The 26506-nt window shown below is 46.7% G+C and overlaps 1 protein-coding gene across 5 annotated transcripts in view; it reads left to right on the top strand.

Moving 5' to 3' along the window:
* METTL21A (methyltransferase 21A, HSPA lysine) overlaps nucleotides 1-26506 on the top strand; it is a 177403-nt gene that overhangs the window by 22104 nt on the left and 128793 nt on the right. For 4 of the 5 annotated variants that reach the window (XM_078680316.1, XM_078680319.1, XM_078680318.1 and 1 more), the window contains exon 2: nucleotides 13251-13407. The exons of the other annotated variant lie outside the window; for it this stretch is intronic. In XM_078680316.1, coding sequence (XP_078536442.1) covers nucleotides 13405-13407 — 3 coding nt within the window. In that variant the 5' untranslated portion in view covers nucleotides 13251-13404. The remainder of the gene's footprint in view (nucleotides 1-13250; nucleotides 13408-26506) is intronic. 5 annotated transcript variants of the gene reach the window in all.

Here is a 26506-nt window from a genome sequence, read left to right as displayed (position 1 = left end):
GGCCAATTCCCTGAACAACCGCACACCAGTGTAGAAGTTATCGACATACAAATGATGGCCTTTGTTAAAAAATCCATGACCAAGTTCCCACACAATTTTCTCAGTCACTCCAAAAGTCGACGGACAACCAGGGGGGTTAATCCTGGATTCCTTACCAGTGTACACCCTGAAATTAGAGACATATCCTGTCTCACTGTCACACAGCATATAAAGCTTAATTCCATAGCGTGCCCTCTTACTAGGAATGAATTGCCGAAAAACCAAGCGGCCCTTGAACAACAGCAAAGACTCATCCACTGCAATTTCTTTCCCAGGATAAAAGATCTCAGGAAATCGATCAACAAAATAATCAATGACAGGCCGAATCTTGAAAAGACGGTCACAATCAGGGTGATCTCGTGCCAAAGCAGAACTATTGTCAACAAAATGCATCATCCGAAGCAGAAGCAAATACCTATCACAACTCATGACTGCCGGAAATATAGCTGTTGCCATCAAGGGACTAGTAGACCAATATGAAGACATTGATGGTTTCCTAAGCAAGCCCATCAAAAAAGTTAAACCCAAAAACTTTTTCATCTCCTCCAAATTTGTGGGAGTCCACCGGGTAGCTCTAGCGTGGGGCTTAAGGCTGGCACTGTTCACCCTCAAAAAAATGTCAGCATACAAATTAGTCTGCTCTACAATCTCTGCCAAAAACACATCATCCATAAACAACTTGAAAAATCAATAGGAAAAATGTTTTCAGTGTTCACCCTACACCCTGGAACACCAGTAAATGCAGGCAATGCCGGCTGCACCATGCCTGGTGCAACCCAGAGGTCAGAACTTTCAACGTCAAGTCTTGCAGCCGCAGGCTGCCGCCCAGCTGCCTCTTGTCTCACTACACCAACTGGAAGTCTAGCAGCCCCAGGCTGCAGCCCAGATGTCTCTTGCCGCACTATTGGCACAGCAATGTCCTCCGCAACCACAGGCACATCATCCACACCAAAAGTAGCTTCATCAGCACTCAGAGTGTCTTCATCATCAGATGAAGCCATGTGTAGAGAAAACTCACTACCCGAATCTTCACCTCCCACCTCTGGCTCAGAATCAGAGTCAGTCTCTGGACCATGGTCAGAGGAAGAATCAAAAAGCATTCCAACAACTTGCTGAGCAGTAATCAGGCGGCTAGCCATTATCCTTACAAATAAAGGAGTCTGCACAAACAACTCAACAATCCCAACACTGTGCAAAGTAAGATAAAAAATGTAAGCCTTTTTCACAAAAATCTATATTTAGAAAAAATATACAATTCACTTACAAGACACAACTACACTCACCAGCACCTACTCTGCAAAGACACAGCAAATAGGCAATGATATCCCACTAGAAAGAAGAAAAAAAACTTACATCTACAGAAGGACACATCAAAAACAAATGCAAAACATGTTTTACAATCACAAAAAACAGAAACCAAACATACTCGTATTACTACACGCTTTGCGAAATAAACAATTACATTACAATTGAACAAAAAAGAGGTCTCTTACCAAACACATGCAACTACAGAAACAGCAGAACAGAACCACCAGTAACGGAACCGCACACTGCAACAATCTAAAGAGAAAAAAAAACAATACACATTAGAAGAAACAAAAACAACACACATTACAACAGGCTATGTCACAGGGTATGTCACAAATGGGGTGTCTGTCCCCAAGGGGGGATGATTATAAATCATTATAAACATGGGCCCCCTGGAAGCAACCCTACGGAGGGCAGAGAGGCCAAATAAAGACACGGCAGAACATACTTTTGAAAACAAATGGGCCCAAGGAAGCAACCCTTGGCCAAGGGGTCGCTCCCTATAAAAAAATTAAAAAAAACTGGAGTCTAGTGGGCTTTTCTATCCCCCCCCCCTGGGTCCAGAAACGGTAAAAAAAACAGCCGATCTGCCCCAGGGAGGGCAGAACAGTCTACAATATTTATAATGCCCCCTGGAAGCAACCCTTGCCCAAGGGGTCGCTTCCTTTATAAATATAATAAAATCCCTGGTGTCTAGTGGGCTTTTCTACCTCCCCTGGGTCCAGATGCGGCCCTAAAAACAGCTGATCTGCCCCCAGGGGGGCAGACAAGTCTAAAACAAATTATGGGCCACTAGGAAGCGACGCTTCCCCAAGGGGTCTATTCCTTTATAATTATAAACAAATCCCTGGTGTCTAGTGGGCTTTTCTGCCCCCCTGGATCCAGACGCGGCCCAAAAAATGGCTGATCTGCCCCCAGGGGGGGGGGCAGACAAGTCTAAAAAAAATGATGGGCCACTAGGAAGCGACCCTTCCCCAAGGGGTCGCATCCTTTATAATTATAAACAAATCCCTGGTGTCTAGTGGGCTTTTCTGCCCCCCCCTGGGTGCGGATCGGCCAAAAAAACGGCTGATCTGCCGCAGGGGGGGGGGGCAGAAAAGTCTGAAAAATAATTTATCCCCCTAAGGAAGCGACCCTTGCCCAAGGGGTCGCTTCCTTTATAAATATAATTCAATCCCTGGTGTCTAGTGGGCTTTTCTGCCCCCCCTGGGTGCAGATCGGCCAAAAAAACGGCCGATCTGCCCCAGGGGGGGCAGAAAAGTCTGAAAAATATTTTGGCCCCAAAATGGAAGCGACCCTTGCCCAAGGGGTCGCTTCCAGCACATACACACACACGCAATCCCTGGTGTCTAGTGGGGCGTTCCTGGTGCACGATCGCGACGCTGTGCGCGATCGTGCACCAGGAATGCCCTACATTGGGACATCAGGGGAGAGGAGACAGTTTCCTCCCTCCCGATGCCTCAAGGCACCGAAAAATGCCCCCCCTCGCCCCACCGGAGCAGCAAACACCTACCTGTCTCATGGACGCGCTGGAATGAAACAGATTCCAGCGCATCCTGCGCTTCCTGATGACGTCGGCACGCGCTGTGCGCGCTGACGTCACCAGGAAGCATGGGGGGGCCAGGGGGTGGCAGCGGAAAGTCTTCCGCTGCCACCCCTGCTAAAATAACCGCGATCGATGACCCATGGGGGGAGCGCCAGCGCTCCCCCCCAGGGCTGTACTGATGACGGAGCGGTTCCATCATCAGCACAGCCCAACCGATGCTGATGACGGAACCGCTCCGTCATCAGCATCGAAGGGGTTAAGAGCTACGTATGTTCAATGAAAATCATCCCTATCTACTAATATTAGTGATATAATAGTGACCACATCAGACAAGATTACATTAGTGGACACTATTTGCACGATTACGAGCAGTGGTGACCTCTGTTCATCATCCAAGGTTTCCAGCAGTAATGTACAAAAAAGCCTTTGTCCAAGTGGAATGCCTTATTTGCGGGTAATACATGACAACCATAGTTGCAATGCCTCTGACACCAAGGTAGTAGTAATAGTAATAATTCTCCCTAATGATGCATGATTTATCACTCAAATATCATTTTTAAATCTACTGTGGATTTTCGACCATTTTTCTCCAAACATCAGTTTAGGATTTATGTAAATAGACACATTTTGTCTTGAATACACACTTTTCAGTTTTGGTACACATATATATTCGAACCAAGCAAATGTTCTTGTTCAGTAGGATGGTCTACCCACAAGAGAGCTGCCTACCTAGAGGTAGTTAGAGAGCTACCAGTAGCTCCCGAGCTACTCGTTGAAGATGCCGGTAATAGACAGCCTCTCCTAAGAAAATGTTAAGTACCCACCTGAGGCTGTGCTTGTTCCCATACCTTTCCAAACACCTTATCATTAGGCACTGCCAGGGCCGGACAGGCCTTTTATTCCACCGGGCATTGGCCCAGCGGGCTGAAGAATTTGGAGGCTGATTCTGAAAGCTAAGTGTCGCTTTGGGTGCATCTGGCCCTTTCCTGAGCTCCAGAGGTTGCAACAGGCATAGGGAGGAATGAGGAGAGAGGGAGAGTGAGAGGGAGGGGAAGGGAAGGGAAGGGAAAGGAAAGGAAAGGAAGGAAGGGATGTGAAGGGAAGGGAAAGGAAGGGAAGGGAAAGGAAGGATTGGGCAGGGTAGGGAAGGGAAGGGAGGGGAAAGGAAAGGAAAGCAACCAGATCGGGAGAAGAGAGGACAAAGACGGTGAGAGAATAGATGGATGGAAAGGGAGAGAGCATACTTGACAGGGCGGCTTTTTGTTCCCCAGTCCGGCCCTGAGCACTGCTCCAAGGTCGCCACACATGATTGGAGCTGGTCTTCTATCCAAGCACAGTGCATCCAAGCCTCTCCATAAACGTTACACCACAACCCTACTCCTTTGCACACCCAAGGGGCCTCATATTATCATCAACGCCTTTTGCTGCTTTGCTAAGGGGTCAAGCACAATACATTCTACTATACAACTTGATGCCTCAGTGGCAATCTGCATCAAACGCGTATATTAAACATGTATATTCAACGAGTCACAGCCCTATGCATTATCTTCATATGCTTTATGTGTAATAGTTGATACTGCCAGGCTGGTGAGCGTGCGACGTCTTGTGTAATCTGGACTGCTACTAACTAAGTTTCCTTGGACTATGGGTTGTATCCAGGACTGATTTCCAGGGACAGTCGGAGGATGAAGCCTTGCAAAGCGGATGTGAATCAACCTAATGTACATGCAATGGAGCCCGTGACACTAATTTCCTAGGATGAAACAACCACATTGTTTGGCTTAAATGTCTTTATTGCTTTTTCCAGCCATCTACATTCTCTGGGAGGCGAAGATGGTGCTCTTCTGTGAAACCAATCAACATGTAACACACTTCTTTCCATCCATGCCGCCACTCATACCCTTCCGACAACTAGTGCCACTCTGTAATAATAGCCCTATACTCCACTGACCTACGGTAAGGGAGTAGATGTGCCCTTATATATTTTACGGTTCCCGATGTATAGGTTAGTGTATTAGCAGGGGATGTTCTATTGATACGAGGTACAGTTTTTTAAGATAACGTGGGCATGTCAATTCTCTGTACTGTTGAATAAACCTTAATAAATGGCGCTCAGTGTGTCTCACGAGACGAGACGTCTTCCTCTGTTCAATATATTGCCTGATCCTCCCCATGGCTAGTGTATCCCACATTCTGTTAAGTCAGTCTCACAATTAGGTACTGTTTGAGTTCTGCATTGTGCTCGCACTGCCTGGACTGCCACTCCTACTGGGACTGCCCAGCAGCTGCTCATCCTTCGTCGATTTCTGTGATTTTCATTCATTCATTCATTATTCTTTATTTCGGTTAAACGACTTTAAAAGAATGCAGTACAATACAATTTTAAAACATTACAATACAATATATATGTCTACACAGTACCGGGTTAAGATTAAAAGAAAACTAGCAGCAAGGTCCTTCTCAGTTAAATTAACACACATATTCGAGGAACGCTTAATAAATAACAGTTCATTAAATTTAAAATAATACTATAAAACAATAAAAACAAGGCACCAGGAAACACTAGGATCAGGCCAATTCCTATTGTCATTATTCTAGTTTAAATTGCAGTATAAATCTAAATCATATTCGATTGCTTGCACCACTTGATAGTGATGTTATCAGTTCAGTTGCATTTATAATTACATATTGCACACACGTTCCAATAGGGATTACATATATACAATTAGTTCAGGTACAGTAGTGTACAATTTAGAGTGCATTTCAGCTGCTAGACTACAATCATGCCAGCTATCTGCTTACATTTTATAGCCATTTCTCTTCCTAACTATCGCTACTGATAAGAGGAAGCGACTCAAACTGAATACTATTGGGCGTGCAGTATCTCCTTTAAACACTCTTTCGCCATCTTTAATGTGGCGAAGACCCAAGAGTTGGCATATGGGTTTTAACCATTTTTTCCTCGCCTGTAGGTAAGCGGGGCATATAAATAGCACATGGGACTCATCTTCCCTCAGGCCCATTTCACATATTTCACATAAATCAGATCCAATACTACCTCTTGGTCCTTTATTGCAGTGCCACTTCGAAGTCCTAGATTTAATTTGAAGGGCACTATAGCGAAATTTTAAGTATAACGATTTGGCCATAGGTGGGTATATTTCATCCATAAAGGATTCTAGTTTCATGTCCATTTTTAGTTCAAAGAACCTGAGGGTCAGAGTCCCCAAATTGGGATTTCCCAACATAGAATCTTTGATATATTCCCAATACCTATTCTTTAGCAGTTTCTTAGAATTATTGGTAATCGAATCCGGGTCTGACCAAAAGCTACTTAACCCCAACTTTGTAAACCACTTTTCGATATAGGCCAACCATATTAGACATGTGGAATTTTTTATTACCATTATCTCTTTTAACGCCTCTCTATAGTCCACTAACTCGTCAGTGGACCAAAGACGAACCCAGTATAACAATGGGCGCAATGCAGCGTGGTCATCTGATCGGCGAAAATTAAGATCCCATACAACCGGAGTGAGGGGAGTGGAGGCAGGTACACCTAACAGCTGCCTGATGAATTTGTTTTCCTGAACTAAGAGCGTGCCTTTCGAAACAAGTCCCCAAAGTTCTGCACCATAAAGGGAAGCAGATTGTGCTTTGTATTCGAACAAACTGATTGCTGGAGTGACTGATTTATAATAACTATTTTTGTGTTTCCTTAAAATAGGAGCTTGATTCTGGACTAGTCTGATCTTTGAGGTTTCTAATTGAGATTTCCAAGATATTTTACTATCTAAAGTGATACCCAGGTACTTAAAACTTTGGACTTCTTCAATTTTTTCATTGTTTATGGAGAAAGTTTTATTAAAACCTTTATGTGGGTTGATTGTCATGACCTTGGTTTTGGACGAGTTGATTTCAAGCTTCTTGTCCTGACAATACAACCTGAATTTATTAAGAAGGTTCTGGAGTCCTTTGGGGGTTTGGGAAATTAAAATAGTATCATCCGCAAATAATAATGCCGGAACGGCTTGACCACACAACTTGGGAGAGTCATGCTCGCAGCCCAAGAGGGTGTCAGGGATGTCATTAACATAAAGGGAAAATAAAGTAGGCGCCATAACACATCCTTGCCTAACTCCTTTCACTATATCTATTTCCTCACTCAGCTCCCCATTGGGCCCCCACCTGACTCTTGCAAAATTATTTTCGTGCAGCCTGATCAGTTGTTGGAGAATGTTCCAAGGGACACCCATATCATTTAGCGTTCTCCAAAGTTTCCCCCTAGGAACAAGAGCAAAGGCTGATCTTAGGTCGACGAAGGCCACATATATATGGGAGTTCCTTATGTTAATATATTTCCATACCAAACATAAAATTCTAAAAACCTGGTCCACTGTACTAATTCTAGGTCTAAACCAGCCTGGTACTTTGTAAGAATAGAATGGTCCTCGACCCATGCATTAAGCCTACTAAGGAGTTGGCGGGAAAAGATTTTTTGCAGCACATCGATCAAGCTAATAGGTCGATAATGGGATGGGTTAGACCTATCGCCTTTCTTAAATATGGTCACGATTTCTGCGCCCCTCCAGGTCTCCGGGATTGGGGCCCCTCTAGTTATTTTATTTGTAAGTAGGTTAATATAGGGGGCCCAAATAAAATCCTCATGCTTCCAGAGGTCCCCCGGTATTCTATCTGGACCTGGAGCTTTGCCCGATTTTACCGCCTTAATTGCTAAGATGGTCTCCGTTAAGTTAAAGGTTAAAGGATTCTCATATGGAGCTAGCATAATTTGTTTTATTACACAATCTTCCTCATCTCCCTTACAGGAATAGAGCAAGGAGAAGTGTTTAACCCAGGTACTTTCTTCAAGAAATCTGTCTTTTGCCACTGTAACCCCTTTCGTGCCCCTTGCAATGAGGCTCCAGAAGGAGGTCTGATCATTTAGTTTGCAGGCCTCGAGCAAATCCGACCAGACTCTGTCGTCCCATTCCATCTTGGCTAACTGGACAGTTTTTTTATACTGTGTCCTCTTAGCTCTAACAATATCTAATTGGTTTCCTTTCACGGCTTTAACAAGATCTGTTTTGGCTCGTCTACAAGCTTGATTGTACCAAGGATTTTCCTGTGAAGGGGACTGGCGATCAAGGTCCTTTCTTTTTATCGCCTTTGTCAAAGTAATGCCGAGTTCAGTAATTAACTGGCCATGGGTCTCCATAACGAGGGAACTGTCAATAGCAGCATCAGCGTCAACTAATGGGGTCATATGTTTAACAAAAAGTTGATAGATCTTCCTGACAGTACCCCCATTGCCCAGCACCGCGGGCCACTTCAGACACCTGCGATTGTTGGATTCTATAGGTTCATGTGAGGGTATAGAGTCCATACTATCTTTTGCACTAGAGGGAGTAAAAAGTGAGTTTTGAGCGGACAAGGAGAGTGGAAAGTGATCACTTTCGGTACGCTTATCCACCTTTATGTCCACTGGCATTGGCCATAAAGCCAAGGAGACTAGGATATAGTCTAGATGGCTTGTACAGTCCCCTCTAGCAAACGTTGGTCGGGTAGGACAGTTAGAGGGAAATCGCCCGTTACAAGCACGTAGTCTATATTCTAGTGTCATGCTTGGAATTTGTAGGGCACTTGTTGTGCAGGCTACTTTATGCTCTGCATCAACATAAGGAATGTTATTAACACTATCCTCGTTCCTATGGACATCTTCCAGACCTAGTATAGGCTCAAAATTCCTATTGAAATCACCACCTATAATTAGCATAGGGTTGTGACCAAGCTCCGAGATAATGTTACATAGCTGCGTTATTACTGATGATTCCTTACAGGAATTATGCGGTCTGCTATAAATATTGATCACATAGAGTGCGGGTCCTTTGGGTTTTTTTAGTTCTATGATCAGTATATCGGGGTTTTTAGAATTTATTTGTTTAAAAGTGACCCCCATTGTGATTCTGGCCCAAATCATCAAGCCCCCAGAAGGTCTACCGCCATGTATGTTGACAGCTGGGATAAAAAAATACCTATACCCAATTTTGTAGTAATTTTCGAGCCCCCAGATTTCTTGGAATAGAATGAGGTCCCCGCTATCAAGATATTGATGCCAAGTTGGATCAGGCAGATTCTTTTTTTATTCCTGCAATGTTCCAGGAGATTAGCCTAACCTCCCTTATTTCATTACTGATCACATGCCCAGAGGCCATAGTAGTACTCTCAGGAGCAGCTAGTATTGGTAAATCTGCGTCTGCTGGACAAGCCATTATGGTAGATGGATATGTAACCCTAAGAGTATATTGGGTCTCGTCATCTAATATAGGCAAAGATATTTCACTAGCCAGTGGGTTGCCCAGTATCGCTACTAGTTCTTGCGATTCTTGCCCTTTATAGTTGGATGGGTCAGGAACATTGAGGTTGGAAGTTTGACTAACGCTATTCAGCCTTTCTAGATCCTCAAGTACATTACAGTTTCCCATCCTATTTATCTCTTTCGTGGGGATGTCATTTATGGAGGCAGTTCTCTGGGTTATAGAGTCGCATGCTCTGGGGTCAAGTGCTATGCTGCATACCATATTGTGGCCCATCTGGAGTCAGTCGCAGTCATTTAGGCCTGACAATATCTCAAATCTATTTTCTAGGCTTATCCCCCAATCATTTACTGGAGCGCCCGCATCCCATCTATGTGCCCCTGTATTCCACCTGGACCTTAAAGTATTAGGGTGTGCTCCCCCAGATCTATTTCCTAAACTTATCCCCGAATCATTTACTGAAGCACCCGCATCCCATCTATGCGCCCATGCATTCCACCTAGGCCTCAAAGTATTCGGGTGTGTCACACTTTTCTGCTCACCATAGAAAAATTCAAGGGTGAGGGGAATAATAGTTCCACTCCTACGTTGGGGGGGAAGGATGTTTGACAAGACATTAGGTAATACAGCCGTGTTAGAAAAATTCAACACTACACAGTCACCTTTGAACTTTTTTGGTCTATTCCCCATCCATGCTACCCTCCTAGCCGTCTTGATCTCCCCAGCTAGCTGTTGTTTCCCCCATGGAGCCATCTGCATGTTACCTGACAGCCAGTGTAGTGCCTTGCTGGTCAGAGATGAAACGGATTCTGACTGGCCAGGTGGCAAGACGGGTACATTAGTCAACCCCAACACCAAAGGTGAAGCCTCTACTATAAATTGGAGAGAATCTGTCTCCAGGCACGGTGCAGTTGGTACAATTGGTCTTGTTGAAGGATCTTCTCTTATCACTGCATCGTTATCTGAATTTCCTAATACCTGCCCAGGGGGGATAGTCAATGCGGCATTTCCGCTGCCCTCTGTCCCGCTCGCAATATGCTCGTTATTTATGTCTGCTAAATTTGATACTAGGGTTGTCATACTACCCACCTCCTCAGCTATCTTGTTCTGGACCCCACCCAATCTTTTTACCTCAGCAGTGAGCTTATCAATTTTGCATACCAGCGGTTTGATAATAGCCTTTATCTTACAATCGATCATGTCAGCTATCCTATCAAACAGCTCATCACCCGTAGTTTGCCTAACACTATCTTCCTCATGATCCATACTTATATCCTTGGATTTTGGTGGCGGTGTAACCCTTTTTCTCCCAGACCGTAGTCACCCACGCTTAAGCTGTATTTTTCTACACATCCTGACTGCCCTCGTTGTGGATACAGGGGGGGGGGGCTTGCTCAATTATCACATCCACCTGTGTATCAGGGTCAATGTCAGCATCCGTTTCTGCCTCAGCCATCAGCAGTGCACTTTGGTCAGAAATTTCATTAACATGAAGATCAGCGTCAGGGGCGTCACTGTTAGCAGCATGCAGTGATGCAGCCATCGGTGGCGAATCAGAGTTTTGACTCGGGGGGGGGGGGGGTAGAGGATGGGAGATTGGCTCAGCCCTAATGACTGCCTTCTTTCACTGTTGATTTTGGTTACCACCTGAACCAGATAGTTTTCCATCGTATTGGACGCGGGGGCTGCAATTTTCCTAGGCATATTATACAATCGCACAGATTAATAAAAGGATTGATGCCGAGGAGTAATCAATGCATAGAGTGAAAGAGGCTAAGTTCAATAGTGTCCCTTGATACAATACATTCAATTAAGCAATGCAGTCTTACTTCATGGATCTGTCTCTGGTACAGAAAAGGCAGAGGTCCTGGCCCAGTCCAGTCACGGACAGTCTCGGACTGTCTAAGACTGTCCGCCCTTTGTCCGGGCTTAGTCCGGCGACCCGCTCGCGACGCGGGTAAGGCGCGGATTTTGAAGCGCCTCCGGGCGCTGCTGCTGGCGTGGGCGGCTCCTGCCGCTGGTGTTCCTGGGAGATGCAGTCCCCACACAGCGGCCGCGTCAGGTCGAACTGCGGTGGCGGGTGGACCACAAGGCAGGGACCCAGTTAGGGGTAGCGTCCTCTCGTTCTCGCTACCAAAAAGCCCAGAAGCTCGGTCTGCAGGGGAGAAAGTGAAGCACCAGCTTCACCGGTAAGGCGCGGATTTTGAAGCGCCTCCGGGCGCTGCTGCTGGCGTGGGCGGCTCCTGCCGCTGGTGTTCCTGGGAGATGCAGTCCCCACACAGTGGCCGCGTCAGGTCGAACTGCGGCAGCGGGTGGACCACAAGGCAGGGACCCAGTTAGGGGTAGCGTCCTCTCGTTCTCGCTACCAAAAAGCCCAGAAGTTCGGTCTGCAGGGGAGAAAGTGAAGCTTTGCTAAGGGGTCAAGCACAATAGAGATTCTACTATACAACTTGATGCCTCAGTGGCAATCTGCATCAAACGCGTATATTAAACATGTATATTCATCGAGTCACAGCCCTATGCATTATCTTCATGTGCTTTATGTGTAATAGTTGATACTGCCAGGCTGGTGAGCGTGCGACGTCTTGTGTAATCTGTACTGCTACTAACTAAGTTTCCTTGGACTATGGGTTGTATCCAGGACTGATTTCCAGGGACAGTCGGAGGATGAAGCCTTGCAAAGCGGATGTGAATCAACCTAATGTACATGCAATGGAGCCCGTGACACTAATTTCCTAGGATGAAACAACCACATTGTTTGGCTTAAATGTCTTTATTGCTTTTTCCAGCCATCTACATTCTCTGGGAGGCGAAGATGGTGCTCTTCTGTGAAACCAATCAACATGTAACACACTCTTCTTTCCATCCATGCCGCCACTCATACCCTTCCGACAACTAGTGCCACTCTGTAATAATAGCCCTATACTCCACTGACCTACGGTAAGGGAGTAGTTGTGCCCTTATATATATTACGGTTCCCGATGTATAGGTTAGTGTATTAGCAGGGGATGTTCTATTGATACGAGGTACAGTTTTTTAAGATAACGTGGGCATGTCAATTCTCTGTACTGTGGAATAAACCGTAATAAATGGCGCTCAGTGTGTCTCACGAGACGAGAGGTCTTCCTCTGTTCAATATATTGCCTGATCCTCCCCATGGCTAGTGTATCCCACATTCTGTTAAGTCAGTCTCACAATTAGGTACTGTTTGAGTTCTGCATTGTGCTCGCACTGCCTGGACTGCCACTCCTACTGGGATTGCCCAGCAGCTGCTCATCCTTCGTCGATGTCTGTGATTTGCCACCTGTGGATGATAAACCTAATAGAAATACCACAGCTGGGCCCCTGGGTATCAGTGCCCCACAGGCTTGCTCTGCTTCCTTGAGCACCACTCCCAATATCTATTCAATTTAGGGCAGGGCCGGCTTAGGGTGGCGCCACCGGTGCAGCCGCACCTGGCGCGGACCTCGGGAGAGGAACTATGTTCAGAAATAACTTTTATTTTTAAAAGCACCGGCTGTTTCCGTGCGAGCCCAGTAGTTTTCAGGCAACAATAAAAATGCCAAGATAAGGCAGAAGAATAATGGTTTTGCTGGAGAGAGCTCGAAGTCTAGTGTCAGTTTTGACTCATCATAAAGTAGCGCAGAGCGCCAATGTGCCTGCTGCAAATAACGTGTATATGCAGATAACAGACTGGTAATCCTCGTTGTTTTGTGTAACATTTCCTATAGACTGATTTACACACCAAATATTCACTGCCTCTGCATAACGTGTGTGTGCCGTCAGCGAAGGGAGAAAAGATAAATCGCAGGTTTGCTATTTCAGAACGGACAGGTGCTTTCTAAACCTTTTGAAGGCAGTATAATCGCCCAGAAAGAAAGGTTTGCTACATGCAAGCCAGGCAATGAGTACTCCACTCAGCGATCACAAAAGATCGCTCATTAATCCAAGTACTATTCGTTTTTAATTTGTGCATTCACCTTTCCAATTTGTAGCAACAGTCCTCTGTTGGTAAAGTGTTTCTTACTTCTTTTTTACAGGTCCCGAAGTTGCTGCGGCAGTGTGAAGCAGCATACAGGAAATAACTAACTCCAGGGAGGCTGCAAGGACTCCAAACAAGTACCCGACTCCTCAGGTTGGCTATCAGCAAGATGAAAGGGCAGGAAGACAAAGATTCAGCAGGTAGCCCACATCATGGTAAGTATCCAGTACAGCAGGCATGGTGCTGGCCTTCAGACGTCACTGGCGCCGTGCCCAAATTTCAAAGCCGCAAGGACTGTGGTCTTCCGGGATGGGCGTGGCCATACGAGATGCAGCTCGTGGCCGTTGTGGTGTCGGGCCTCAGGCCCACATGGCGCTGTAATGAGGGACGCAGACACAAGGTAGTGAGTTAGCAAACTGGCCTCGAGCACGTGCGCCCGGCCCTCTTTATTGACTGGGTCACCTGACTCGTGACACCAGTGGTGGGTGGGTGTATAGTGTAGGGTTACAGAACAGAACAACTAGAACGTGTCCAGCAGGACACTACATTCCTCCCCAACTTGATAAAAGTTGAGACAAAACAAAAGTCCGAACCTGTGGGAGGAAAACATAAAAATATGCAAATCTCCTAACTTTAGAAGGAGTCTCTTCAGCTACTTGCTAGATGACGACGGTGGAAACTTTCAGCTGAAACGTTAATTCTCTTGGGCTTGGAGCCCTGGTCCTTGGTGGGCGTGCTCTTCTGAACTTGCGCCATGGCAGTATGTTCTTCAGTCCCTTGACAATTTGCTTTTGGGGTGACGCTGAATAGGACGACCAGATGGTGGACTTGATGGAGGTTGTCTTATACTGGTCCGTCGGGTTTCTTCACTGTAGGCAACTCGGTTTCATATTGCAAAGGAGGGAGAGGTTGAAAGGCACCCCTCTCACTGGGACGCCCCTCTCGCGGGTATTCTCCTGCCACGAGATGTCCCGGAGGCCCTCTTCAGGTTTCCGCTGGGCAGGGTGTTCTCTGCAGCGTTGCTCCAACTCCACAAGCTGGTGTGAATAGAGGAGGCGATGGGATTACTACCATGCATCCGTAGCTCCGCCTGGAGGGTGGTTGTTGACTCTTTCCTTTGCGCACAAGTTCCCTTCTTCCTGGGACGTGCAGGGTAGACGGCGACCGATCCATCTCTCGTGTCGGGACCCTCTGCCACTGGTGTCCCTGAGGCCTTTGCCCCTTGGATATCCACGGGCTGGTGTGGAGTGGCCAGTTTTCCTTCTGCCGGACGTCTGAGCGCGCTCCGCATCCAGGCTTCCACTCAATCCCAAAGGTGGGTGTTGCCAATAGTCCAGTCTGTTCCTTCCTGCAGTCGACGGGTTGTCAGAGGACTTGTAGGTAGATGCCTGTTCCTCGCCAAGTGCTACTGATGTTCCCTTTGACTTGTAAGCCCTTGTATTCGATGTTGTGGCGCATGTCACCTCCTTCTGGTGGGTGTGCAGACTTGTCGCACCCCTCCTCACCTTTCTGGGTGTTGTTCTTGATGGCGTCGTGCCACTTGACTCCTTTATTCTTCTCTTTCCTTCATGGCGTCTTGCCCTTCTCCTCTGTTTTCATTTTCGCGGCGTGGTCTGGTCATCTCGCTGCTCTTGTCCTCCTGACCAGGCTTCTCCGAACGGCGTGCACTCCGCCCGTTTCCCTCTGGTCTTGTCCTGGCTCTAGGACACTGTCTTTTCCACTCTGTGACTGGACCAGTCGCCGCGACCTTCTCCTGTTAATGGTTATACTTCTGGTTCTTGAGGGTGTCGAAGTTCGTTGGTTCCTTGGTCGCGGACCACGTCTTACTTGAACTTCTTGAACCTCTTGCCAGTCCACACTGCCGGTGTCTGGCAGTGGTGTTAATTGGCGCAGTGCTGATGGCTGGGGTGATGGTGGTTGCCAGCCATGTAGAGGCTCGGGATGATATGTGTTGGTGACTTGCTGGGAGTGTTGGATGTCTGGAGAGATTTGGCAGCCATGTGCCTCCGCTTTGTTGATGTTGACCTTGGGTGGCGGCTTCACACGTAGAGTGTACGGTTCCTCTCTTGCTTGTTGTGGGGCCACTGCCGACTCCATCTTGAGGCGGTGAGAGGGCGGCCGCTCAGTGCTGATCTTCGCCCGTGGCATCTGCAGACAGGAGCAGGGATGCCGACTGACTCAGACTGCCGACGCTTGGGGATGGACGGTCGCCTGGGGAAGCGTTGGGATGAGACGTGGACTGCGCTTGCTGCGGCTTATGTTTGGTTCATCCGTGGGGCTGTATCCTGGGACGTCGGTCCGCCTTGGTGGCTGTCTGGCGTGTCAGGGTGTGCTTCTTGGCTGGCTGTGAGTCCTCGGTCTTCTCCCTTTGTTGGCTTGTTCAGCCCACCTGTGCTCATCCGGTCTTCAGGGTGACAGAGCTGTCCCTCTTCTTTTCTTCGAGGGCGTTGCGTTTGGATCTCGAGGCGGCGCTGTCATGGCGCCGGCTTCTGCCTTTTGCTCTGGCGTGTTTGGCTGGACTAGTCACTCGGTGACGTGTTCCTTGCTTGTTGGGCGACGTGACGTTCGGTCTTGTGTCGCTGGTTGTTGGAGCACATGGTGCTATGGCGGCCTGCCACGTGGGGTGTGCGACTCCTCTCTTGCCTGTCGTGGGTCACTGCCGACTCCATCTGTAGGCAGTGCGAGGGAGGACACTGTTGGTGGTCTTTGGCCTACTGTAGGGCTTCGCTGTGGCGGTGGAGATGTGTGTGCTCTCCAACCTGTGTTTAGCAGTGTTTCTGCGTGGAGAGGTTTCCTGGGTGCTGACTGCGGAGTCAGGTTCACAGGCGCGACCTCCTGCGCGGTTCTGGCTTTGCGTGGTCTTGCGTCTTCATGCCGTCCGTGATCCCTGGGATCGTCACTTGATTCCGTTGCAGTGCTTCTGCGTTGGCGCGCTTTTGTCTGCGCTCTTCATGTGCTTTGCTGTGTCCGGAGGGTTGCGTCACCGCTCCTGTGACTTTCGCTGGCGTTTCTGTACGGGGTTCCAGGCTTTGGTGTCCGTATTGTGCTTCAGCAGGGTTGCGGCACCGATCTGTTGACCTTTCCTTTTCGCGTGTCGATGGCTGTGCTTCTTGCTTCTCCGTGTTCTGGTCGCTTCCCGTTGCTTCACGGGGTGTGCTTGCTTTCTTTCTGGGACACTGGAGCAGTGTCGGCTGTCGTCGCGCTTCCTCACTGTATCGCACTTGCCTGGTGGGGAGTCTTGGGACCACTGTGTCTTCGTGTGGTGGTGCTCCTTTGTCTTCCTGCGGTGCAACGACAACCTGTGGATATCAGGTGCCGCTCCGCCTTTGGTTGGTCTCCGTTTGGCTTAGTGCGTCCGGTGATCTGTGCTACTGCTCCGTCGTCCTTCCTTGTGCGTGGAGTTCCTTCACTCCTTGGGCTTTCCTTGTGCAGTGCTGTGCTGTCCTGGTGTGTGGAGTACCTTCACTCCTAGCGTGTTCCTGCGCACTCACTTGCCGGTGGCTTGGCGTCTCTCTGACTGTGTGGCGTCTGTGCGCCAGTCTTGCGCAGCTGCGTGGTGTTGCTGTGCCAGTCTTGTGCTGTTATTCTGGGTTAAATGTCCTCCTAACCGTCACTCTAGTAAGTGGCGCAGCGCTGAGGGATTATCAGACTGTGTACCAGTTTGTGCATTTTATTGTGGTGTGTTCTTTTTGTTCGGATGTAGTGCGCCCCGTGCTCACTAGATGGCAGTGCCGCGCTTCTAACTCGCAGGTCCCGGTAGTCTGTCTTAGAACTGCGGGCCTCTGCTGACTCGGAGTTGCAGGAAGTCGGTGTGTGGTGTCATGCCGATTCTGCTGGCTTCTTGCTGGAGTCTGAACACGTAAGGGCAAACGGTCGAAAAGCGAGGTGGTGGCTCCTGTGCTTTGGTAGGCGAGCAACTATTGGCTGGCTGTTTGTGATAGTTGCGGCAGGAACGTGGCTGCTTGTGGCACGAGTTGTTTTAGTGCCTGTTTATGCTTTCATAATGTGTTGGGCTTTGAGGCGACCTGCAGGGGCATTGCACTCTATTCTCCGTGGTGCTGGCTGACCTCGCAGGCTGTGGTAGATTGTCCTCCGACCGCAGGTTGCGAATGTTGATGGGGACACTGGTGTAGTGAGTGGATGGCACTGAGGCAATTGTTTCCGAGTCACCTTCGGGCCAGGCACATCGAGCGATGCAGTGGCGCCATGCAGGATTCCCGTTCCTCGGGTGGCGCCACCGGGGCGGTGCTCTGCTTTGCGTGAGGCGGCGCGGTGCCTTGCAGCCTGCCTAAGGCCGCGTGGTGCTTCTCTGTCACTGTAGAGGTAGGCGCTGTTGCTGGGCTCAGGTGGTCGCGGCGCTGCGTGGCTAGCGGCAAGTGGCTTGTCCTTTCAATGGGTGAACCGGCAGCCAGGACGGGACTGGCGCGGGCCAGTGTGGGCTCTTTCTACTGCAGGATGCGGGCTGACCTTGTTGCGCAGGGAGCTGCGCCCTTGCACGCAGTGTCCTTCATTGTGGCGGTTTCAGTATGTCCCCTCCTCACACTTGCGACGTGGCAGCGCCGAGTGGGTGCTCACTGCACCGGCGAGGGGAGGTGAAGCGGGGGATTCGCTCACGGGTTGCTGGGCCCTGCAGGCACACTGGTGAGCGGTGTTTCCACACTCACCGGAATCGCTAGTATGTCCTTCTCATTTCCATGCAGCAGCGGGAATTGAGGCACAGCTAGACTCCGGTCAACGCTCCGTGGGTTGTAATGACCTGTGTCGCGCCGGGTCACCACAGCAGTCACTGGTGGCCGTGGACAGCGCTGTGGGGGTGCCGTCTCTCGGGCTCGTTTCCTCCCCCACCAGGGATGACGAAGTGCCGAGCTGCAGGCACGCGGGGCGGGCTACCCGCCTCGTCGCCAGTGTGGTGTCGGGCCTCAGGCCCACATGGCGCTGTAATGAGGGACGCAGACACAAGGTAGTGAGTTAGCAAACTGGCCTCGAGCACGTGCGCCTGGCCCTCTTTATTGACTGGGTCACCTGACTCGTGACACCAGTGGTGGGTGGGTGTATAGCAGGCGCGCAACACCCATTGGGCTCACCGGGCTTCAGCCCCCCCCGTCGCCTCCTCTGCCCGGGCTAAGATGACACGCACTGAAATCTTTAACTAACGCTGCGCATCGGAGCCGAGAATGTGATTTTTATTATGCATTCTGAGAGGCCCAGCAGCCCGATCAGACAGCCAGCCTCTGAACAGTTTCCTCGAGTGAACCCCCCTGCCCTGACCTCTTGTTTTCCTTTAGAGTGGCGCAGAGGTGAAATCCTTGCCTGAAGGCAGGGATTCACCTAAGCACTTGATGGGTTATAAGCATGGGGTGTGAAGTGCACAGCAGGGAGGAAGGCCTGGCCAGTGCAGGTGACGCTTTTCTTTTGTATGGGAATTTCTGCTGGCGTCATAGCCCAGGGTGTGCTGTCTGTGCACTTGTAAGGATGTGTATTCCATACAAGTGCACAGACAGCAAACCCTGGGCTAAGACACCAACAGAAATTAATTTTCAAAGGAAAAGCATCACCTGCACTGCCATCCCTTTCACCCTGCTGTCTGTGCACTTGGATGGAATTCACATCCACCGCACTGCTCACCAGATAAATGGTGAACAGGGCCATGGATCTTTCTATTTTCGCATCCAAGGGCAGCAGCGAAGAAGCAGAGGGGACCCAGGCAAGGAGAATCCAGGAGACCTATCTACTCTGAGACCTTCGAGGGGCTGGATGCCAGGACGCAGTGCTGCTGATCAGCCCGACTCCACAGTATAGTATCAGAGGAGCAGTCAGAAGTTTTTTATGTAAGTTCCAGTAACTTTAATGCATTTTTCAGCACATCATTACCTTTTGGGGGTGCTAGTGGGTAACTTTAGAGTTCAGAGTGGGTGTGGGTTTTAGGGAGCCAGTGAGTAATTTTATGGTTCATGGTGGGTTACAAATTGGGGTGCCAGGGTTTAATTTTAGGGTTCTGAGCGGGTATGGGTTTTGGGGTTCCAGGGGGCAATTTTAGGTTTAGGGTGGGTATGGGTTTTGGGGTGCCAGGGGTCATTTTAGGGTTCAGCGTGGGTATGTGTTTTGGTGTGCCAGGGGTAATTTTAGGGTTCAGGGAAGGTGTGGGTTTTGAGGTGTCAGCGGGCAATTTTAGGGTTCAGGGTGGGTATGGGTTATGGGGTGCCGGAGGAATTTATGGTTCAGCATGGGTATGGGTTTTTGGGTGCCAGAGGGTAATTTTATGGTGTGGGGTGGGTATGGGTTTTGGGGTGCCAGGGGTGGGGGGGATACTTTTAGGATTCAGGGTGGGTGTGGGTTTTGGGGTGCCATGGGATTAATTTTAGGGTTCAGCGTGGGTATGTGTTTTATAGTGCCAGGGGTAATTTTAGGGTTTAGGGCAGGTGTGGGTTTTGGGATGTTAGGGGGCTATTTTAGGGTTCAGGGTGGTTATGGGGTGCCAGAGGGGAATTTATGGTTCTGCATGGGTTTTGGGGTGCCTGGGGTAATTTTAAGGTTCAGGGTGGGTATGGGTTTTGGAGGGCAATGAGGGAATTTATGGTTCAGCATGGGTATGGTTTCTGGGGTGCCAGGGGGTAATTTTAGGGTGTGGGGTGGGTATGGGTTTTGGGGTGCCAGGGGGGGATACTTTTAGGGTTCAGGGTGGGTGTGGGTTTTGGGGTGCCATGGGATTCATTTTAGGGTTCAGCGTGGGTATGGGTTTTGGGGCTCCAGGGGGGTGATTTTAGGGTTCAGGGTGGTAATGGGTTTTGGAGAGTCAGGGGGCAATTTTAGGGTTCAGGTTGGGTATGGGTTATGGGGTGCCGGGGGAATTTATAGTTCAGCATGGGAATGGGTTTTGGGGTGCCAGGGGTAAATTTAGGGTTCAGGGCGGGTATGGGTTTTAGGGTGTGAGGGGGCATTAACCGATCCTGATTATCTGCCATTTTAGCTCCGCCCCATTGATTAACATTAGCCACGCCCCTTCTTTTGCCATGTTAGCCCCCCCCCGAAATGAAGACCTAGTTGCACCCCTGTATAGTGTAGAGTTACAGAACAGAACAACTAGAACGTGTCCACAGGACACTACAGCCATAAAACTAGACCACGTCCTGCGGGACGGCTATTTCCTGGCCACGGTTGTGTTGGTGACGTAATATGTTTGCAGTCTTGGTGTATAATGTAACCTTTAAGGATTTCATAATATTGAGGAAAAAATATTGTGGGGCAAATATTAAGCCCTAAATATCAAGAACCAACATATTGTGAATGTAAGTTCATATAGGTAAGTACAGATTTAATATTCTTAACTCTACAAATATATTGTCAAGGTACATATACAAGGTATTAAGTATATACTCATCTATATATACTGAGCTTCACACTATTTTTGTTCTCAATAGTTAGGCTTCAATATTTTGGTTCCACAATATTTGTTTCCTCAGTATTCTGGTGGAAAACCAATCACAATCTTAGGCACCCAACAAGGGAAGGGAAATGATCAAAGAGATTCAAGAAAGGAATCTCCACCTGGATACATTGCTGTAGATCCACGGAGCAAGCTGAAAGCAGCAGTGCCTTTGCAGTTGCAAAGAGCGCTAATCTGTATTGTGAAAATGAGGCTTATCTTGGGCAAACTCCCAGCAGAGTTAAGTATGCTACTTGAAAGCAGGATAAGGATAATCCAAAATCAGTGGGGGGTTTTCCATGTCTTGTGCAGAAAAAATACAGCAATGATGAAATCAGTCGCAAAGTTACACAGCAGTGCTGATTTGGGGATGCTACTGTGTGTTATATCTCAAAGCAGGATTCAGAGTGGACTTTTTGGCAGTGGCATGTGCCTTTGGCCTCCTGTTGTGTATAGCAAAGACAGCACAACTCTGGTACAGAAAGCTAGCATGTGGTGTGAGGTTTTGCTTCATTTCAAGTTGCAACTTCTGTGTCTTGAAGCTTGTGTCCTCTTTGCAGGCCAGGTGGAGTGCTGAGTGCAGTAGACAGATGGAGGCATAATGGATTTCAAAAGGGGAATACGTCTTCCAAATAATTTTTCAGAAATACCATTTTCCTGGAAAATTAAGTGCAACTAAATCTATCCAAAACAGTTGTCTTATCTGTGTTTGCAGTCACAAAATACCAAACTAAGATGGTCTTCACCGTTCTTCCTGTGATATGTAATATACACACATAAGCATGTTTGGGCTTCAGAAGTACACATGTTAGGTGTGGGATTTTTCTTTGCATTCCTCACTCATTACTGTGAGTTTTTTACTCTGATGTTTGAGTTTTTGCTTTAGAATTGTCTTGTGGATTGATGGAGGAAAATCGTTATTAACAAAGTAAGACAGAACAATTTTACGCAATAATATGGGTTTAATCAATCAATGAAATGGGAAAATCAGCCAGTCTCAAACAAAGATCAAAGTCTGAAGTTCAAAGTTCTGGATTACAATCAGTGGTATATTGTGATCTATTGACAGAATTTGGTGCTTAAAGACTACCCAGGGTAGTTATAAGGATTGTTATTATTCTTTTATTTAGACATGCGCAATTATCTTGTTGCCAAATGAATAAAGTTTTGTTAAGGTTTTTCACAGTTTTGTTCAGGTTTTTCCAAGCGTCTTCTTCTTTACCAGGTTCTTCGGAGTTCCTCTCCGCCAGCACCAAAGAGGAAGGTATATATATATATATATTTATATATATTCGATTTGTCAATTTGTTCACCCTTTCTGGAGGAATGAGCATAAAATATATATATATATATATATATATCAGCACACGCTCCCAAACAATAGTGTCCAGAAAAAACGACCAGCACACCGGTATCGTGATGAAGTATATATTTGTTTCCAAACCCCCCAGCACCCCCGACAGACGCGTTTCGCTCAAGGCTTCGTCAGTGTCGTCAGTGTACAAACAGTTCACCATTTTTAAACAGTCCGCCCTTTCTAGTTCATAGACATAGAAAATATACAACTTAGTTTCGTGGCGGCCATCTTGTAGTGTGTATATACAATCATTTTTACTGTTCTCTTAAAAATGGCGATAAATAAAGTGCTATGTGCAAATTTTAAAACCACGTTTGACAATTGACAAAATGTTTTCATGACTGACACTTAAATTCGTGCAATTTTAGCTTTGTGATACTAGCATTATTATTTACATAGTTTTTTTAGACATCCTCCTTGGATGTCTAAAAAAAAAAAAAAAAAAAAAAAATATATATATATATATATATATATATATATATATATATATACAAACAAACAAGAGCTCCTCCTGGAGCACTGGAACCCGTGAAGGGTGGCGAACACTCCGGTGAAGTGTGCCGGTATTTTCAATAATCCACAGTTGGATTATATATATATATATATATATATATATATATATATATATATATATATATATTACCTACTGGCGGCCGCCAGTAGGTATATATAGTTAGGATTTTTTCTCTATGGGATTTTTGAAAATTCTATGTCTAATAACTTTGGCGTTTGTGGACGGAATTGGCTGAAATTTTCAGGAAAATGGCACATTTTGTTTCTGAGCAGCCCCTGAAAATTGGGGGGGGGGGTTCGTCCAGGGGGGGGTCGAGAAAAAAGGGGGGTCCCAAAACGTGTTTTTAACATTGAGTTTTCCATAGGGCGGTTGGCCTCACTTTTAGCCCGAACGGCTGAATGGATTTGCACGAAACTTGGCAAAATTGTAGGGACTGGTAGCCCGATGTGCCTTTTGTAGGTCTCAATATATGTGCTCCAGTGGATTTTGAGAAATTAACATTTAAAAAAAGATATATATCTGTAACAGCGGACCGGGCAGCGCTCCGGTTCGCGTACTTTTCGAGCTTTGTGAAGCGAAGCTGATTGGTTCTCCGGCGTCTGTAAACATTCCAAACAGTCCGTAGCGGCCGCCATCTTGTCTCTCGGTAGGATCGAGAGACAAGAGGAGGCCAAAGCGAAGGGGCAAATGACCATAAGGGGGCATAGTAGATTCTCGCTGACCCCCTAGGTTTGATGTGGAGGTTTTAAAAGGGCCCCGCGGGGCAAAAAAAAAAAAAATAATAATAATCGAACGGCTGAATGGATTTGCACGAAACTTGGCAAAATTGTAGGGACTGGTAGCCCGATGTGCCTTTGCTAGGTCTCAATATATGTGCTCCAGTGGATTTTGAGAAATTAACGTTAAAAAAAAGATATATATCTGTAACAGCGCTCCGCTTCGCGTACTTTTCGCATTACGGAGCTTTGCGAAGCTGATTGGTTCTTCGGCGTCTGTAAACATTCCAAACAGTCCGTAGCGGCCGCCATCTTGTCTCTCGGTAGGATCGAGAGACAAGAGGAGGCCAAAGCGAAGGGGCAAATGACCATAAGGGGGCATAGTAGATCCTCCCTGACCCCCTAGGTTTGATGTGGAGGCTTTAAAAGGGTCTCGCAGGGTAAAAAAAAAAAGATCGTTTTTTTAGTTTTTTTGCGTGGAGTGCGCCCGTTTCGTGAACCGGGAAGCGTTCTGGGGAGCGTACTTTCTTGAAAATTAGTGAAAAAAGTTAGAGTAAAATAATAATTGTGAGTGATCAGATGTAGGGTAGCTCTGAGAAGAGCTTTTGGGTTTATGGTACATTTAGGTACTTATAAGTAGGTACCAATGCACATTCTTAAATTCAGAATGAAAATTCTGTTGCCCTCATCTGAGAAGTGAACTCCATCTCCTCTGTAGATATCTTGCATGTAGTAACGCAAGTTATTGTTGTACAGGGAGCCCATTCCATGGTCTCTCATGTAAGCTGAAACAGATTTGTTTACATGCTTCCTCGATTTCTCAATTTGTGGACAAAATTGGTTCGACCACCTCCATTTTTGTCTTTGGCATATATTTGAATATACCAAGGCAGTCTGAGGAAAAAGTGCCATCAATTGCTCAAAGGTGTCCTTTAAAAGCATTTCCAGACCTACCCCAGTCAAAATGCCCAAATCATTACCTCCACAGTGCACAATTAACAGGTCAGGTTTTGGCAAATGCATAAAGGTTTTCACCAATGGTATCAATTGGTGACATTTTAATCCTCTCTGGCCAAACCACTTAATTTCCACATCTTGTAAATTGAGGTTAGGTAAATTCCTGTTTTCAGCGTACCTCTGAGCCCAATAGATGTAACTATGTCCAACAATCCAGACAGAAAACATGGCGAGAGAAGGTTCTCCTGCAGTCAGATGAAGTGTGGCAATGAAATGGCAGTTGAAAAAATGAGAGTGTAAAATGAAAAAAACTGAGGAGTTTCTGTGTTAATGAAGCAGTAAGAGTGATTGGTGGATTTTGATTGCTGAAAACAGAAAGTTAGGGTGCATGGATGAGTTCGTTGAAAGATGTATTTTGAGTGGCGAAGAAAAAATCATTAAATGAAAGATTGCACTGGATATGCAGGTGCACTGAGAGTTCAGAGTTCAATTGCAACATTGTTGTGTGAACTTGGAAACACCAGAGGTCTTGCAAGAGGTGGTTGCTATGCAGAAAAAGCAGAGAGGGGGCAGAGGGGGGAAGGGTTTTGATTTGAAAAAAAGTGAGGGAAGAGTTTTGATTGGGTGACATGAGAGATGTGTGAAGAATTACAGCATTTCTGTGCTTTTGATAGCTGCAGACTCTGGAGTGCATACCTTTTGCTCTGCTGAAGACAAATTGGTGTGTTTCTGAGACTGTTTTGAAACTCAAAGTATTTGCTAAGGTGAGAAAAGATTTCTTTAATTTAGATAGAAAATAGTGTGCTTTAAGGAGAAAATTATGAAGAAAGTTGTGTTTTTCAAATGTTGCTTTGTCTCAAGTGTTTTACAAATAGATTTTGTTTCTTTGAGAAATTGTAATTGGAGAAAATGTGAAGTATTAGTACTGACAGGGTTTTTATGTGCATAGGAGCTGTGGAGTGTTTTCAAATTATGACTTGTAAATCGTTTTTGAGAAAAAGCAATGGTTTTAATATTGATGACAAGGACATAATGGTGTCTGCTTCTTTATAAGGTAATTGAGAGTCTCTGATGTTATTTTTCCCATTTCAATGTAAGAAGTTTGTCTGTGGAGCAAATTGCTTGTAAATATGCTCCCACCTGTGCATGGCAAATTTAGATTTTGAATGTTTGCGTTACATAGGCATGTTAAAGGTGACTGAAACATGCTGCAAAGGCAATCAAAAAACGCTTTTATGTGTCTTAAGGACATTTTAAGTCATTTCCCCATGTGCAGTGTTTTCAAATTATGAGTTGAAAATCGTTTTTGAGGTAAAGGAATGTTTTCAAAATTTATGTGCGCCATATGCCCCCAAATTTCTTTTTCAGGGGTGCAGCAGGGTGTTCTTGAGACACCCCTGCACCCTCGGAAAAATTCGTAATTTGCGATGAGGTAATTGCTAATCGCAAATTGCACCTTCATTCCTATGGGCCTCCTGCTGCATGGAAATGAATGGGTAATTTGTAATTAGCAAATAGCTCATCGCAAACTAGGAATGGTAAAGAATCGCTATTTATTCCTTAAAGTTCGCTATTTAGGAAATGCAAAAAACTTTGATACATATGGCGGTTCATCTCTAACAAGATAAGAAGCATAGGGATAGATTTATGATGACTGGCGCATCACCAGGGATGTGTTAGTCATTCTGTGCCGCTGTTCCGTCACCTATGGTGTGCTGCATTTACAATGCGGCGCATCATGGGGCAAAAACAGCACAGATGCGTGACGTATCTGTGCCGTAAAGGTGGCGCATTGCTGGAGTTGTATCGCAAGTGTGATGAAGCTCCAGCAAGGCTCAGGGGTGCCCCTGTCGCAGGGTTTCTGTTCTCACACAGAACTGTGGACAGAGGATTGGAACCTCGGCGAATTAGGGTGCCCCAAAACTCACCTTAGTAATCAAAAACCCCTTAGCAAGCTAGGTACAGTGTCACATTGGATATAACAAACTCTCAATGTTTAGACAATCCAGAATATGAACTTATAGTACCTCAGGATACGTGGAACTCATGAACAGTCGGTCGTTATATATTTCTTAGAAACCAGAACATGGAGTTAAGAAGAACACATGTGTATTTGAAATGTTTATTTACTAATGCCGTCTTCTCAGGCGTAGTATCTTAGATAATACAAGTACACATATTATCAGTAGCAAAATTACCAGCATAGTTACTAGTACATAAAAAGCGAATGGTGACAGTATGTTAACATGCTGTAAATGAATAAGAGTTAGCAACACTTATAAGCAGCCGCGGGCCGTGGAGGGAGTTACGGTGGGGCGGGGAGGGGGAGGGGCAGGGTGGAGAGGGC

Source organism: Lissotriton helveticus, chromosome 3_1, assembly GCF_964261635.1.
Source record: "Lissotriton helveticus chromosome 3_1, aLisHel1.1, whole genome shotgun sequence".
NCBI classification, from domain to species: Eukaryota; Metazoa; Chordata; class Amphibia; order Caudata; family Salamandridae; genus Lissotriton; species Lissotriton helveticus.
The sequence above is the reverse complement of the archived record's forward strand: the minus strand, read 5'-3'. Positions and strand labels throughout refer to the sequence as shown.